The following is a 17790-nucleotide window of genomic DNA, read 5'->3' as shown; positions in this document are numbered from 1 at the left end:
ATAATATGCTCGAGCTGATGAGAATACCGTTCATCATATAGTTGTTATGTAATACAGGATTTTTATATCCCTGGTATGAACACAGACACGTGCGCTTTATCAAACACTCTGTATCATCTTCCTTTATTTTACCCTTCATCTCACTCTCTGGAACACCTCTGTGGTTTTCATTCAATCGTCATTGAGTTCCTTATCGTAGTATCTTTCCTGGGGGTGGATGAGGATGAGGTGCGTGTCATGTTTAAGAAATTAAAGAATATTGATTTTATAGCCTTTTTGTGCGTAACTTTTTTGATATTATTAGTTTTTATGTATATTGGCTGATATCAATTTGTGTAATTTATATGTTTATTTGCTCATTTGCAGACCTAGACATTAGTAAACGGTTGTTTGTATTAAGTTATCCCAGTCAATTAATTCTGTATATTTTGGACTATACGTCATTTGTTTGATCACAGTAATAAATGGCATGTTCACTTTTAAGGAAGATATCTCCTGAGATTTTGAACACAACTGTGCAAGATGTTACAACGAAATATTTACTGGTTCAATACTGATACCATTTGTGCTAACATATTACACACCAATCACTGAACCCTATCCAGTTGAATTTGTTTTGTGTCAATTCAAATTTTGAAAGGGTTTGGCAGGGACGGATTTGTGGCGGAAGGATTGATCAAGTGGATTAATAAAAAAGTTCTATATATGCATGATATTACAATTTCATCCTATATATCTTCTATTTTATTATACATGTACTTCCGTTTTATATTGATGCAAGGATTGAGACTTGAAACTAGTTCAAAAATTAGTTTATTGTTTATTTTATTAATCAAAGTAATTTATTAATTTGGTTGATATGTTGTTTCCAAAAAGAACACCGATGTTAAAAAAGTTTAAATTAATTTACTTGAAATTTTGTATAAACATTTAGTATTTTCGCCAATAATTCATTTTTTTTTTATCTCCACCCCCTTTTTTAGTTCCATTTAAAATTTTAAGACAAAACTTTGAAAAGTATGTGGAATTTTAGAAATTGATATTACTCCTAATGTGTCCTTTTAAAATCTCAAATTTGAGATCATGAATTTTTTCGTATCTCAAGTGCAAAAAGGTCATTATTTAATTCCATTACTAGTAATAATTTTTTTTAATCTATATTGTTAGAAGACGATTATGTATCTATTTTATGAAATAATTCATTTGTGTTGCTTATATTGTGTTGACACCAACAGACAAATCAAGTTTAATTGAATAAATCTTGAGTAAATTTTAAGTACAAAAGAGGTCATGTTTAGAACACTGTAGTTCAATAACAAGCATTGCGAACCCAGGTTTTATATTTAATTTCCTAAATCTCTTACAATGTAGAAATCATAAATACATTTCCCCAAAAAATTGACATCACTCCAAATCTCAGGTGCGAACCTCTTTAAACTGTTGGGTTATTTCACTGGACACTTCAATGATTATCCTGAGCTATGAAATGCCAGTGTTTTTGCTCATATATGGGTTTATCTATTTCAAAATTGCGAAACATAAAATCAATATCCTTGTAATGTTTGAATGCTCTTCTTTCCCTACTGTAATTAATTCAATCGCATATATTTATATTTCCAACTGTTTTCTCTGTGATAACCAAGTTCCAATGTGCTAATTTCCTAATTCAGGTATAGGTATTTCTTACTTGCATGTACATCGATGACTTTAATGGATAGAACTATGGAAATTAACATGCAATGCCCTGTGCATTTCAGTTTCTATCAGACAGTATTTTTGATATGTGGAATTTATATTTTCATGTTTGTTTCAAACACAAGTATAAGGAATATTACTGTCTAGTTTGTTGGGTATGTGATGTGATTAACCACCACAGATAATGTGATGATTTAACAAATAATGATAGCGTTTTCGTGTATGTTGCAGGATAACCTCGGAATCTATTTTTGAAAACAAAAATATTTCAAGTATTTAGTTTGATGTTAAAAGATTATATCAATTGCTTTAGATGCAGTTCAAGAAGAAATTGTCTGTCCATCGCCATGTTTACATTTGTATCGCACTCGGAATGCAGACGATTGGTTTCTACTGAATAACAAATGTTCTTCAGTAATTTATGAATTTGTTTTATAACATATAATGATTGATTTTTATGATATAAAATTGAATCATAAGTCATAGACTTTATTGTTGCATCAGCAAAACTCGAAATGAAGCGATATGTGAATCAATTTTCTCATAATCAGTTAAAACGTATAAAGGTATATCATAGAATAATGACCGCGGCATTCTTTTGATCTTTGTCATAACCGTGGTAAATTTATGCATAACAGTTTAATAGTGTATATATTGAATATGATTCCCCCCTCTCTCTCTCATGATCACGAAACTCTCGGTACTGATGCAAACTTAATAACTATAACAGGAAATAATAACAGCTACACTTATGTATCATCACCTATTTTATACGGAAAGGGCTTGAATAATTTAATTGCAATTCTATAAATTGTTCCTCATAACATTTCCGTTTCTGCAGAATAAAATATAATGAGGTGGGATAATTATTATGTGAATTTAATATACACCAAATACGAATGTATTGTCATGCCAAAATACGGAAAGAATTTTCTAAAAATATCAATTGTAGGATGTTGATGATTGTATGAAGTTAAAAACATCGCTGCGAGGTGTTTTTTTTAAAACTGTTTGCCAAATGTCCCTGTTGATATTTTAGGAAAAATATTTTTTCTGCCTACAACTGGATGCTGCCACCAGATCTTGTTGACTGTAAGTTATCGTTTGCAGTTTTGATGAACACATTGAGCATGTAGTCGAAAGCCATTGAGACAAAAATTGTTTTTTTTTATTTACACGTTATTCGATAATGTTTCACTCTGACATGCAAAGACGTCCCCATCTTCAGCGGAAGTTTCAAAATGTTTGATATACACGTATGTATGACGTTTACGGCCATTGCAGTCAGGGTTCTTTATTGTGCCAACACCCACCATAACCCGGGACTTCCTTTAAAAAGACCCGATACTATTAGGAACAGTCACTGACCACAGAAGTACGACATAATTGAGTTCGCAAAATGGCCAACCATCACGTCAACCGCAATAACACCCGAAATATTCTAAGCGAACTCACTACTGTATATCAAACGTCTCAGCATCACCACGTCCAACGGAAGAATTGGGGTGTTAACTATGCGACGACCAAGTTGTTGGCAGCGGACAAGGCGAGTTCATTTCAAATGTTTACACAAAAGGATACATTGTCTATTAGAATACCACCTGATTTGCGTCGAGAACTTATAATCAAAAGCTTATGTGCAGACAACCAATCGTCCTCAATTTTGAAAATGTTACGAAAACGTATGTTTTTCATATTCCGAGGTTGAAAATACGTTCAGTAAAGACAAAATCTTCAAAATTAGATGTTACATAGGGGGTGTTGATGTTATGTTCCTCATGGGAATACGCCCCTCCTTCCCTTTTAAAAGAAATGGAATGTATAAGATGTTGCAATTTCTGCGAAATCACTCCCTCGTTCAGACAAAGTGTTGCCACTACAATCCTGAACGCACTCTAACGGTTTTTGATATCATTCCCCCGAGGTATATGGGATTAACTTGAATTGCGCTCCATGTGTGCCCATATCACGGTTTGCTCGTTCTCTTGTTTGTTCGACCGCCGCAGTGGTCTAGAGGTAGAGCGTTCGCCCCGCATGCGGGAGGTCGAGGTTCGAATCCCGACCGCTGCAGACCGAAGTCGTTAAAACAGGTATTGACAATGCCATCACCAAATGCTTGACATCAGGTGTGAATGTCACGGGTTCTCGAAGATGACCTTAAAAACGGATATCCCGTGCCACAGTAGGTGCGGCACGCTGAAGAACCCCACTGCTCAATGGCCGTAAGCGCCGAGCATAGGCCTAAATTTGAACCCCTTCACCGGTCTTGGTGACGTCTTCATATATTTTGGCGATTTTCAGCTTTAGAAATTTCTGATGTTTTTAATTTTCGTTAATAGATACATGTACACGTTAGAGCAAATGCATGGTACAGTGTAAATCACGAAAGGTTGACAGAACTTTAATGTTTGTAATGTGTATTCTTGTTTATTCTTCCTAACACAGATGTCAGTACGTAATATGTAATTTACAGATGCACTCTGTACATTTACTCGGTTTTCATTTACCAATCTTCATGATAACTTTCGGATGATATTTTATAAATTGTAAACAGACAAATATACACCCTGCATTTTTATGTTATATCGGAGTTAAATTGTCTCTCTCTCTCCAATCAGCTATGTAACAAACAACATTATATATATTTGACAAATAAATCGAATAAGCAGTGGATACTGATACTTCAGAGGAGGTTGTTCATGATCTAATGACACATGTCACTCCTGATCCTAGTTAACATGTATGATGCCAGGATCACAGGAATATCATCATATGGATGGAAAGGGGAACCTTAAATGACACTATTTCAATACTCTCTTGGGGCGGGGGTAGCGGTCACAAAATACGCAAACTAATTTTTGGAAAGTGCTTCTCTCAAAGGTATGGCGGTCAGATGGGTTCGATCGCCGGTAGCCAGATAGATCAGTTGTACTAACTAGGGTTCAGGGGGTCCGGGTTAAAATCCCGATATGGTCCGTTGCATTTTTTCCTTTCCTGTTACAAAGGTAAGAGGACCGTAGTTGTATTCTCTATACTCACCTGATTCGCCAGTGACATACGAAGACAACACTGTATATTTGTAATACGTGCATGTTCATTTTATTGGGTAACGTATGATACATATAAAAATGGTTGCAATCGCATATGGGAATTACTATTTCTGAGTGAAAATCTTGACGCTTAAATTCATATAAGGAGGTATATATGCAGTATAAAAACATAATACATACACATGTATAATAAAAAAAAAACCAAACACCACACCCAAATAAAAAGAACCCCACAAACAAACACCCCCTCCCAAAAAAGCAAACTAAAACACATAACAATAACCTAATTAACTTAATATAATGATAAGAGAGAGAGAGAGAGAGAGAGAGAGAGAGAGAGAGAGAGAGAGAGAGAGAGAGAGAGAGAGAGAGAGAGGAAACAACAAAAATTAACAAAAGAAAAAAAATCAACCAAACAAAAAGCAAAGAAAAGTAAACAAGAAAAAAAAACCCAGCGAAAATTAGACAAAAGCTAACGATTGTTATCCATGTTACGTGTAGGTAGAAGACACCTATGATAATTATACTGAATACATATTCTGACTGAAAGGAAAAGTATCGACCGGACCTGGACTCCAATCGGGGTCCTTTCGTGAATCCTGAGGATGCTATACCAACCTTGTAGATGTACTCAACCTCATGCACTCTTCTCCTTTTCCCGAACAAATATGGAAACCCTTTAAATCAGGTTTGCCATTCTGAAAACTTCAACTATATGGATTATGATAACCACTTGTGGGCAGGCACAGAGAATCAGATAAATATGCCTCCTTTTTGACGTTTATTTTTCGTTATTAAAGATATAATTGGTAACCCCCCACGAACTATTTTTTGTTAATAGGAAGAATGTAAGTTTTGAAGGTATGAATCTTGAATATCCCTGCCTGATTTAGGATTTTAAAGTTTTGTGAAAATGACATAGTGTTCGTGTTTTTGTTTTGTCAAGAATTTTAGTTAAGCTACCATCTCCCCTGGCTGCCTCCCCGCCTTTGAAAAACGATGCTATATGCCTAGGGGGTTATTGGGTAGAATGTCAGGTACGATGGAAAAGTGTCGACAAAATTGGGATTCGAACTCGGGACGTCCTTGAAGGGATTGCTACGAATGTTCTAATCTAAACAACTCAAATAGTAATATTTTGACGTTACTCCGTGTTTGCCCTGCTTTAATTTTGTACTCTTTTGTGTTATTTATAGGATTAATGAGATTGATCATTATTAGTTATCTTTAACTTTTTTGTAGAATATCTATGATAAATTATTGTAGTCTAAACAGAATTTGGTGGATCTAAGAGACTGAAGCATTCGTGGATTCCGTCCTGCTTTCAACTGCATGAGGACACTTTGAGAGACGTAAAAACGATCACAGAAGATTGGATATCGCATTTCATGATTGTTAAATGTGCAGCACAATGTTTCATAATCATGCCGTCTTTGCTTGCTATGTTGCAGCTTTATTTTCTGGAAAAGCTTATGCAAATGGATGTTCAAAAGGGTAAGTAGTTAAAATACCATGACAGAGGTTATCAAAATAAAGACGTTTCACAAGGTATTCTCATTGCTTACCTCTTAATTTATCGTGATAGTAACTGCGGAATTGTTATATCTCTGGGAACAAATGTGGTTTAACCCAATTTTCTTCTACAGATAGTAACAGGAGTACACAATCTGATTCAAATCAGCTCCTCGATCCGCTCCTTTATTTTTATGTTGTCACGTGTAGCGGCATTTAAAAAAGAGGAGCGGATCGAGGAGCTGATTTTGATGAGATTGCTGGTGTACAGAGAGTTACAGTTCTGCTGTTTGTACGTATTACATTGCACAGGAATGATGAGGATACCCGAAATATGAATTTAGTCACGAAAAAGAACACTTCATATATGCAAGGTATTATGTCACTCAATTCATGCCACTATGTAGAGATTGATTAGTAAGAAGAGTTTATTATTGGTGTTTTTATGCCAGAGAGGAGTTCATTTTACTGTTGTTAGCATCACATGATCGTATCAATTACGTGGCACGATATTTGTACAAAAAGGCCCAATCTTTAAGATCTAAATTGTGGGGAAATTTGAAGTAAATTGGAGGGCGTTCATACTTCGAAACATGGGTTAAATTCTTCACTTCCAAGCTGAAATTTTTCTTGTTCACAGCTCGAAATAGTTAAGGGGGAACCCCCTCCCCCTATATCATTTTTTGCATATGAAAATAACGGATATTGATCATTATAAAAAAGCGAGAGCTCCCCTTCCCCTATTATATGCGCCTGATAATAGATAATTGTCATATGATCAAATTTTACGAAGTCCCAACGATTGTTCGTGCACATGTATATTTGATCATGGTCCAAGCAGGGCATTATACTTACATATGACATAGGCAAATGTGCAGACAAAACTAAACGCATTACAGAATGAAAGTCATAATGCTTTTTAATGCTCGACTGGATTTTCTTTCTACGTTAGAAACATTACAGAAGACGAAACAGAATGTTGTAGGAATTACTTCAGAGTCAACAATATCTGTCAAGGTACGTTCAAATTATTCAACGTTTACATGGAAGAAATATAGGCGGATGTGACTGGTCGACAGGGGATGCTTAATCCTCCTATTCACCTGATTCCAGCTTTGGTATGTCCAAATTCTTTATATGAGTTTTGAGATTCATCACTGTTTGTCATCTTCACCCTTTCATCGAACACGAAGAAGTCTACAGTATGTCATGCATGTCATACTTCACTTTTTAGCTCACCTGAACCAAAGATTCAAGTGAGCTTTTCTGATTAAAACTTTCCGTTGTTCTTCTTAAAGGACACAACGCATGTTTCTAAACTTTCTCATTTTTTCAGCAAAATCAATTCTTTTCATGCCTAAAAGTACCTTAAATGTGTTTTAAATGAAATATTTTGCGTAGTTTTCGAGTTTGAAAGCGATGAAATTCAAATCTTGCGATATGCATATTTACTTTTGCTATTTTACGCGCCATTGTGTGTGACGTCATATGCGCCTTCGGGTTTGAAAACATCTATTAGCCATTTCATAAACAGATCAGATTTAATCGACAAAAAACCAATTATCACGTTAACGGCTTGTAAATAAAATTGCATGAAAATGTTTTGTGCCGTGCTCGGGTGTACTAGTTGTCGACAGAAAGGATTTAGACTGAGTATTTTTAAATTTTTCGAAGGAACGTGCGAGAAGAGAGACGTGGATATTTTTTGTTGGAGCAAGAACTTTACCTTAAAAACAAAAACCCAGTTTCCTTTTCAAAAACCGCTTGGACAGAGACCCTAATAAACTGCGAGAACATGGGTATATCGAAGCTATAAACACTGGTAGGCCTATAGCATACATTCTATACACACTCGGATCAATTGACCCTCACCTTGTAACAACATAATTATACCATGTAACTTGCGAGTTTCTACCAACTGGTAGATCAAATTTACAAAAATGTTAATGATACAAAATAATTGAACTTTTGATTATATAGGTAATAGAATATTTTATCTGCTAACTTTAAAGTGAATTATAAAATTATAAAATTATTTCCTCGTTGAACTCGTAAAATATTTCAAGAGTGCGTCAATATAACGCCGTGCTCCCACTTCCTAACGACGTGCTGATCACAATTCAAAACTGATAATAAGATTGCTTTATCAAAATAAGATAACGTGATTTCCACTTTAAATTTGACTATTTTTATGGATTTGTGTGGTGTTTTTCTTTTTCTTTCTTTCTGAAATGCACCCGTGACAGTAGCTTGGCCTAGGGTCTAGTTGTCAACAATGTAACGTATCATAATTTGTCTAATCCAAAATTAAATAATGACTGCACTGTTTATTTTAGAAAAACAGTGCCAATTACAGATGTATAAAGGAATAACATCCCCAAACAGTTTGTAGACAGCGACCCATATAAACATTATTTACTCGCAATGTTGCCGATTTCATACTCGCTTTCCTCGCTATATTTGGGCATTTACATCGCTATTTGTATGCACTAGTGGCGAAAACATATAAAACTCGGGAAATTTGTCAACATCGATTTAAATGTTGCCCATGGTGAATAAATTAGGCCCCTAGAAGCTGAGTTTTTAATAATATCTCGCAGTACTTTCACAATCCAAGGGCGCATGTGACGTCACTGAACCACGTGACTACCTATCTATTTAAATAGACTTTTTTGAAATCGGGGCTTAGATTTAAGTCTGTATTGTGGTTAATTATCGCAAAATTTGGGCGAGCGAAGTATTAGAATTAATTACTATAAGCATAAAGAAGACAAAATGCATGTAATTTTGTATACTTTGAAAACATGACATGTGTTCTTTCAGGAAGTTAGCTCCTGAGCTTTTGAGTACAACTGCGCAGGATGCTACAACTAAGTATTCACTAGTTCAATACTGATCCCATTGGTGCAAATATATTACACATCTATTACTGAACCCTTTCCACTTGGACCAGTTGACATTTTTTGTGTCAATTCAAATTTTGAAAGGGTTTGACAGGGACTATATTTTGTGGCTTAAGGATTCACTAATCAAAAATGTCTAACTCTGCATGATATTACAGTTTCTGTTTCATCCAATTTATCGTCTATTTTTAGAACCCTATACGTGTATTTCAGTTTTATAATTCATGATACAGGTAGTTGAGACTTGGAACTAGTTCAAATGTTGTAATTTATTAACTTGGTTGATATATTTTTTTCAAACAGAACACCGATTCTTTAAAAAGTTTTAATTAATTTACTTGAAATTTTGTATAAAAATTCAGTATTTTCGCCAATAATTCAAAAGAATTGATCTCCAACTCCCACGTTTTTTAGTTGCATTTTAAACTGGAAAACTTGACCTTGAAAAGTATGTAAAATTTTAGAAATTGACATTACTCCTAATATGTCCTTTTAAACTCTCAGTTTCGATATCATGAAGTTTTTCGAATATCAAGTGCAAAAAGGTCATTATTTATTTTATTTACTAGTATTAATTTCTTTTTTCACCTGAAGTGTTAGAGGACATGATTATGCATCTATTTTATGTAATGATTGATTTGTATTGCTTATGTTGTGTTGACACTAACAGAAAAATCAAGTTTGATTGAATAAATTTTAAGTGCACAAAGGTCATGTTTAGAACACTATAGCTCAATAACAAGTGTTGCGACCCCAATTTTTCTTTTTAATTTCCTAATTCTCCTTCAATGTAGAAATAAAAAATACACTTCCTAAAAAAATGACATTACTCCAAATGTCAGGTGCGAACCTCTTTAAGCGTCGTTGTCATCGTCGTAAACTTTCACATTTTCACCTTCTTCTCCAGAACCACTGGGGCAATTTCAACTATAACTTGGCACAAAGCATCCTTGGGTAAAGTGAATTCAAGTTTACTGAAATGAAGGGTCATGACGTCTTCAAAGGAAAATAATCACAAAAATGCAAAAAAGGATGGGGTCATTTAAAAATCTTCGGATTCACTGGACCAAAAAAGATGAAATGTACAGGAAAGCTTTCTGACATAGTGGAGATTAAAGTTTGTAAAAATCATGGCCTCCGGAGGTATGTTGGGGCCACAATAGGGGATCAAAAGTTTACATGCAAATATAAAGGAACATTTTTTCCAGAATCACAGGACCAATTTCAATCAAACTTGATACAAATCATTTATAGATGAAGACAATTCACGTGTGTTCAAATGCAGGGTTATGGCTTTTTCAAAGGGGAGATAGTCACAAAGATGCAAAAGTAGGTTGGGTTCATATAAAACTCTTCCCAAGAAACACTGGGTAAGAAAAGCCAAAATATCCACGAAAACTTTCTGACATAGTGGAAATTCAAAATTGTAAAAATCAGGACCCCGGGGGTATGTTGGGGCCACAATAGGGGATCAAAGATTTACATGTGAATATATAGGAAAAATCTTTAAAAATCTCTTTCTGAAGAACCACCTTGCTATAAGAGAAAATATTTGAATGAGAGCATAATGGTATAGAGTAGATTCAAATTTATTCAGATCATAGCCACATTAGGGGATTAAAGTTTTACATGCTGATATGAACCAATTTCAATCAAACTAGACACAAATCATCTCTATGTAAATGAGATTCAAGTTTGTTGAAATGAAGGGCCATGCCCCCTTCAAAGGGGAGATAATTAACAAAATGCAAAAATATAGTGGGATCATTTAAAATCTTCTTCCCAAGAACCATTGGGCCAGAAAAGCTGAAATGTATAGGAAAGCTTTTAGACAAAACGGAGATTTAAGTTTGTAAAAATCAAGACCCCTGGGATTAGGATCGGACCACAATAGGGGATCAAAGTTTTACATGTGAAGGGAACCAAACTAAAAGGCATAAAGTATCCTTAGATGAAATTTGTTAATATGAAAGACCATACCCGTCTACAAGGGCAATATGATATTTAATGAATGTGTAGTCAAGTTTAATAATCGAGTTTGATAATCAATGAATGTCTAGTCGTTACTTTTAAAAAGTTTTTTTCTGAACCAAGCTGCTTGTATAATGATAGGTTTGCTCAAGCTTGTTTATTGCTAGGAAGTGCTGCTTAGGTGAACGATGTGACCCAATGTCCTCTTGTTTATTTTATTAAATGTAGAATGTGTCCCTGGATTTTACGGTTATAATTGTACCAGTGAATGTCCTTACCCGCGATACGGATGGCGCTGTGGATTTTGGTGCACTTGTCCAATCTCTGAGTGTAACCACCAATACGGATGTCCGCCAACTACTTGGTCTGCACATAGAGGTAAGAATTTAACAAAAGAACATTGTAACTTCATACACGCATGAAATGTTTCATTTGCGTTACATTTTTATCTAGGGATAGTAATAGTAACATGGGTTATATATAATTATTTGGAAATGGTTAATTAATTGAAGAGATAATTGCAAAAATTACATGTATATCTAAAATAAGAATTATTCATGGATAATTAACTTGGGCAATGAATAGACACAATATAGATAAAAGTATCCAGATCATAGGATTTTTACACGTTTTGAATCATTATAGGTACATAAAAATGTCAATTCCTCGTATATTTAATGGAAAATGGTCATTTAAAATAAAACTAAAACAATATCTCTAAATACCTGATATTTTTCTAAGGCCAGTGACATAAATATACGTTGTATAGGAAAGTGAAGGTACTTTGATTGTATCAAGTCTCAACATAAATAAGATTATAAAGATTCAATTACCCTAGAATGCAAAAAATAAGATTGGATATATTGGATACATTCATGATAAAATGTTTTGTTTGTGAGTTTGTTGTTTTACGTCACATTCGAGAATTTTTCGCTATGTAGAGACGTCACCAGTTTAGGTAGCTGCAGAACTGTAGCTCTCTGACAAAATATTGAGACAGATCAGAGAGCACTTATAAAAACCTTTGATCTAAAGCGCACAAAAAGACGCACGATTGAGGCCTTATATTGTTGCATTGCCGCCTCATCAATTCAATATAGAAAATTTCGTAACATATTTTCCTGCTATATTTGTGTCCAAATATACCTTCAGATATTCATTAGAGTTCCATACGACCCGAACATTCACAGCTTCAAGTGATGTCGTTTAATGACGAAGCCATGTCATGTAGCCATTTTTAGTCGCCTCCTACGAAAAGCATGGGAAACGGAGTACCTATTCTAACCCGAATCCCTGCGGAGTCTGTTTTCCATTTACGATAAATTATTTCTACACAAGCAAACCGAAAATTCAAGCATTATTTCATGATTAAAAGAACTACATATGGTAAGAGTTGTATTTGTCCACCAAATAAAGATTATCTTTTATGCTACTACATGTATTCCGATGGAACTGAGGTGTTAAATCAAAATAATGTTTATTCGAAATACTGCATCACAAAATAAAACTTAATTATGTCCGCTATTTTTGGCAATTTGACATTAAATGATTATTTGTCGACGCAATGTTTCCTCCAGAAGATATCGAGCACAGCTTTGAAGAAACTGTGTGTTTTTACCACAAAATTACATTTCCATTACACTAAAATGGTGAAAATGGTAACGTTGCGTTCTATGTGTCATAAAGACAAAAGTTAACAAAACATAGCAATTTATCTAGATTTGCGAAATTGGAAAATTGCGTAACTTTTGTATTCTTTATAGGAGTTATGAGATTGATCACTGTTCGTTATCTACACCTTTTTATGTCATGTACTGCAAATGACCGTAAATATGAACTACGAGTTATATGAAATTGTCTTGCACACTGTCTTTAATCTGAAATAGAATAAGATTTTGACATTCTATGGAGCGTGTAAATTTTTATGTTTTAAGGATGCCATTAAAATGAAATAAGATATCATATAACCCTTTAAAATAAACATATGTTACATGTTCAGGTGTTCTGTTGCACAATAACGATTTCTAACAACTTTTGGGAATTGTCAAACATGTACACCTATACCTTCAAATTAAGTAAAAGAAATGTGTTTTAGAGTCGACAACTGAAGCATTACTTATGAATGATTTAACATCCCCAAAGTCAACATCAACAGTTAAAGAAAATGGAATGCAAGAAGAAAACAGTAGGAAGAGTTTTGATTCGATAATAATAGCCCCTGGAACATTGATATGCATAGTGCTGATATTAATAATCATAAAGGAAATCTGTAGATATCGCCAAATTCCTCGCTATAGTGCGATAAATGAAAAACCGTGTATTATTCTAGAAGGAGACAATGTTTACACAGAAATCAATGACGTCACTATTGACGTAAATTTTCTTAACGATAATATCAAATTACGTTCGACTGATTTGATTAGAAATGGTCATACATCACAAACAAAGATAGCTGACGATGATTGTGAAAAAAATGCGAAGAACACTTTGCGTAAAGAGAAAACTCTCTTTAATGATCATTCAGATGAAGGGATCATGTGTGAAAGAGATCTAGAGGGAGATATAAGAAATGAACCCACAAAAGCAAGATGTGTAATTAATAAAAGTGCCATTGAACATGAACAAAATACTATTTTGGAAAACGCCATGAAAAATACCAAACAGGAAAACAAGCCAGGAATTGTTCAGTATGGTAAGTTACGAAGCAACATAGAGTTAGGCACAATAGCAGGTGCCAGTTTCGAGACTTGTAATCAAGAGTTTGAATTCTTATTTATTGATAATGTTTATATTAATGATAAAACTGAATCGACCTATCTGTAATGTTACATTGTAGATTAATGTACAAATGTGCTTTCCGTGATAAATTCATGTGTCAATTATGGTAAATATGTCCTGTTGTTGAACTCCTACATTCAAGGACATATAGAATGTACCAAAATGATTTGCTATAGGATTTTGTAAAAGTATTGTCAATATTTAATATAGCTAAAAAAACATATTTACCACAAAATGCTCACACGAATTCGCCTTTATTTTTGCATTATTCACCAATATTACTTGTAAACTCAACAACACAGCAAAGTCCAAATTCATTAAATGCATCCAAAATTTTGGGTATCCAATTACCTTATAATAGACTTTAGGAAATGGATTTTGTATTATTTGATCAAACAATAATGTGAATCGGCCATTAATGCATGAAATGCACCAAAAACAACGTTTTGAATAATTTCAACTTTTGGGTAATGTTTTCATAATTGAATCTTAAAGTAAAAATTTGATAACAATGCAAAAATGGAGGAAAATATTGTTAGTGTATTTTAGCATTTGTACCTGTTTTATTGGCTGGGCTGATTATGCCACGTGACTAGTCCGCCTGTTTTAAACACTATCTAGTCAATGTGTAGGTATTTGTCAATTAGCTGATGTAAGCCCAGCCAATTCATTGTTATGCATGATTATGTAATATGCAATTTTAGTTACATGTAGTAGTCATTTGTTATTTCAACAAATGACAAATTCACACAATGGTATTCTTTCTTATCTTTTCATTTAAATGTACAGCAAAGACAAGCTGCAAATTACCAGAATTGTTTTTCTTATATTCTTTGGGGAAAATTGTGAATATGAATATGTATTTTCAGCAATATTAAAAATTACAATAATTTTACAAATTTCTCCTGATGTAACAACTTTTTTGGTTTTATGGTGTGGAGGACATTTGCCTCAGTAGGAATACTGTAAGTAGACATAGATACCAAATGTATAGATCTGTTTATTGACAGTTTGCTTACCTGAAACATATGTACTCCTCGAAATCACAGACTTGATGTCACGTTAGTATTCTGTCAAATGACCTAAGTGATCAATGGCGAAGTATAATGAAATATTTTAAAATATTGCCTGTTTTTTTTAAAATCAAATATGTTGGTTTTCTAATTATATTCATAACATGAAAGTCCATTCACTACGGAGATTTTGATAGGCGGAATATTTTATGTAAACGGGGTAAGGCTGTGAAATATTTTATATATGATATGCAGCTTCCTAACAAATAAGTTGATGTTACAGGGATTTTAACAGTTTCGTTTAAAGTCAGCATTTCGCAAATTTTATGGTACGTATATGGATTTAATTTGCAAATACGTCATTGGGTCGAATCCTGTCTGACATATTTCATATCAATTGTAATGTTCTATGCATATTGATGTTGACTACGGATTTATTTGATCAAAATATGGGGCTCACGGCGGGTGTGACCGATCAACAGAGGATACTTATATTGTACTCCTCCGAAACACCCGATCCCACCTCTGGTATGTCCAAGGGTCTATGTTAGCTCTACTCTTAATTTTGTATTCTTTGTGGTATTTGTGAGATTGATCACTGTTCATTATTTGTGATTTTTAGTCTAATAGTATCTTTTGCACTGTCTTTAGTCATCACTAATCCATTTCTATACAATGTACAACATTTTGTCATTCAATTACTGGTAATAAAAAACATTTTCAAACATACATGCCATTTTTGTTTTATTCACTTATATATATGAGGTTGATCACTGTTCGTTATCTTCGCCTTTCGTATAAAACAGAAAAGACGAAGAAATGATCTGATCTTCCATTTGAGTGAATGCATGCAAATTTTTCTCTCTCACAATTTCATTGAAAGTTACTACATATTGCGACAAAATAATGACAGATGAATAAAAACACATTTGTAATTTAAATATGAATGTTAAAACGTTTTCGCCTTCAATATAAGTATGCAGTACATCATAAAATGGCTATGGGAAAAAAGGCTATGGAAAGTAAAACAAACAAGCAAAATACTTCGCGTTCATGAATTATTCTATTTAAGCTTGTGTTCACCCAATGTTTCAATTTGCGAATATTTGTCAGTTGTTTCCACTATTTCAAACATAGGTGGCGCAAGACTCGTTTACGCCCTTGTTGACTTCCGGTGTACATAAGATTTATAAGAGAGTGTAAGGTTTTTGTTGTGCAAATAGGGAGTGGGGGTAGAATGCCCGAGATATGAAGCTTTTAAAAAATTCAATTGGTTCATTGTCATCAAATGTGACAGCGACAACGATCGTTTTAAGTTCCACTCAGCGTCGTGCGCTATAAACTTCAGTCTTCAGTTCAGTCCGACTTCACAGATATCAGATGACGACTTTGTTGCAGAAAGTATTTACAGGGAATTAAACATTTGCTTTGTAGATCGTAATATTCTGCATGAATGTTTTATGCTGAAATTTTATCTATCCTTAGTGATACAGTCATCAATGATCTTATAATTCTATGACCCCCCCACTCTTTCTAGACTAGATCTATAATCGAACAGGGGAAATTTGAGTCCTCAATATATAAACCAAGTATGGTACAAAAATACATTTCAGATGTCATTTAAAAATTAATTTTAGAGTTAACCAAGATCGTCAAAATATGAATGAACGCGATTGCTAATAGAACCCCTCTTACACCGTCACTCGGTACGACGACACGACTGTAATGGAGGGGTGGCTATAATCAGACTGTAACTGTAAGGCAGTGAATATTCTTAGGTCTTGCTTTCGTTTTTGATGACTGGATTGTAAATTGATGTCAACACTTTACTTTCATTGTTAATTTTGTTATAATTCAAAAAGTGTTGTAAAATGTTGTTTGAATTTCAGGGAAAACGAGTCTGGATTCTTCAAGAGTCAATACGTATGAAATTAATCCAAGTATGAGATGAAATTGTCAAACTTTCATAACTTAATCAAAGTTTGCATTATCATAGCTATGTTGTTATGTCATGTTTATCAACTGACCCATGGAAGTACAGTCCAATACGCCAAAGAAACGAATACTAGTCCTAGCCTATTTTAACAGTTGACGCAAACCAGAAAAAAAATGCATCTCAAGAGATTAAGATATTTCTGAATTTTTTAGAAATAAAATTTGAATCATATCTACTTTTATCAAAATTAAATGCAAATTCATAAAGCTATAAATTTATCCAAGTGAAGTAAATTACAAATTTCGCTATCATATATACAATGTTGTGTTTATAATAAAAGCCACACATAGGCCTATTGTTCATTGTCGTTTTTATTTTAAAAAATCATTGCATTACGTTTTTCAATATTCACTTGTAACTTCGATTTCAATCTGAAGTATGAACATTCAAATTGACCTTCAAATTGAAAAGTGTACTACATTTGTTAAGTGATGTATTTTAGTATTAAATCATTCATATCATGAACTGTCATGGTACATATAAACATGATAAATCCTTATACATGAAAGTAAACACGGGTCAAATTACATGTATGTAGGCCTACATCAGTTTCCTGTAGCACCATGGACAAACGTCATTTGGATACAACCATTCCTATATGCGATACAGTCATGTTTTCACGCAGAGTACAGCCAACTCATAGTATATCAATCATAGTATATGGATGAAGACGTGAATTTAGAAGTTGAAAGACCTGCCAATTATTATGCTCTCGCTTGCCCTATGGACTAATAAAAAAAAGTTAATCGCAAACTGTTTACCTATCGTGACGTCATCACGTAAGTGATATAAGTTAAAACACGCAAATAAAATGTTTAATGTAGTATGATATATCATGTACTCTGTATACATGTGCCTTCTCTATCATGAAT

The 17790-nt window shown here is 33.8% G+C and overlaps 1 protein-coding gene across 2 annotated transcripts; it reads left to right on the top strand.

Annotated features, from left to right (window-relative positions):
• The first annotated feature begins 2483 nt into the window (after positions 1-2483).
• Positions 2484-17459, top strand: LOC125653700 (uncharacterized). Of its 2 annotated transcripts, XM_056144599.1 has the most exons (6): positions 2484-2787; positions 5247-5433; positions 6012-6239; positions 7210-7274; positions 11360-11509; positions 13227-17459. In XM_056144599.1, exons 3-6 carry the CDS (start codon positions 6145-6147, stop codon positions 13952-13954), a joined length of 1038 nt encoding a protein of 345 aa, XP_056000574.1. In that variant the 5' UTR covers positions 2484-2787; positions 5247-5433; positions 6012-6144; the 3' UTR covers positions 13955-17459. The 2 variants fall into 2 exon arrangements, with proteins under 2 accessions (XP_056000574.1, XP_056000573.1); XM_056144598.1 differs by lacking the exon at positions 2484-2787 and having other exon boundaries at positions 4096-5433.
• The last annotated feature ends 331 nt before the right edge of the window (positions 17460-17790 follow it).

Source organism: Ostrea edulis, chromosome 7, assembly GCF_947568905.1.
Source record: "Ostrea edulis chromosome 7, xbOstEdul1.1, whole genome shotgun sequence".
Lineage (NCBI taxonomy): Eukaryota > Metazoa > Mollusca > Bivalvia > Ostreida > Ostreidae > Ostrea > Ostrea edulis.
Note: the sequence above shows the minus strand (reverse complement) of the source record. Positions and strands in the feature narration are given on the sequence as shown.

Coding starts and splice junctions, on each gene's coding strand:
- LOC125653700 (XM_056144599.1), top strand. CDS start 6,145: ATGTGCAGCACAATGTTTCATAATCATGCCGTCTTTGCTTGCTATGTT. Junction 6,240..7,209: donor GCAAATGGATGTTCAAAAGG/GTAAGTAGTTAA, acceptor TTTCTACGTTAG/AAACATTACAGAAGACGAAA. Junction 7,275..11,359: donor AGTCAACAATATCTGTCAAG/GTACGTTCAAAT, acceptor TATTAAATGTAG/AATGTGTCCCTGGATTTTAC.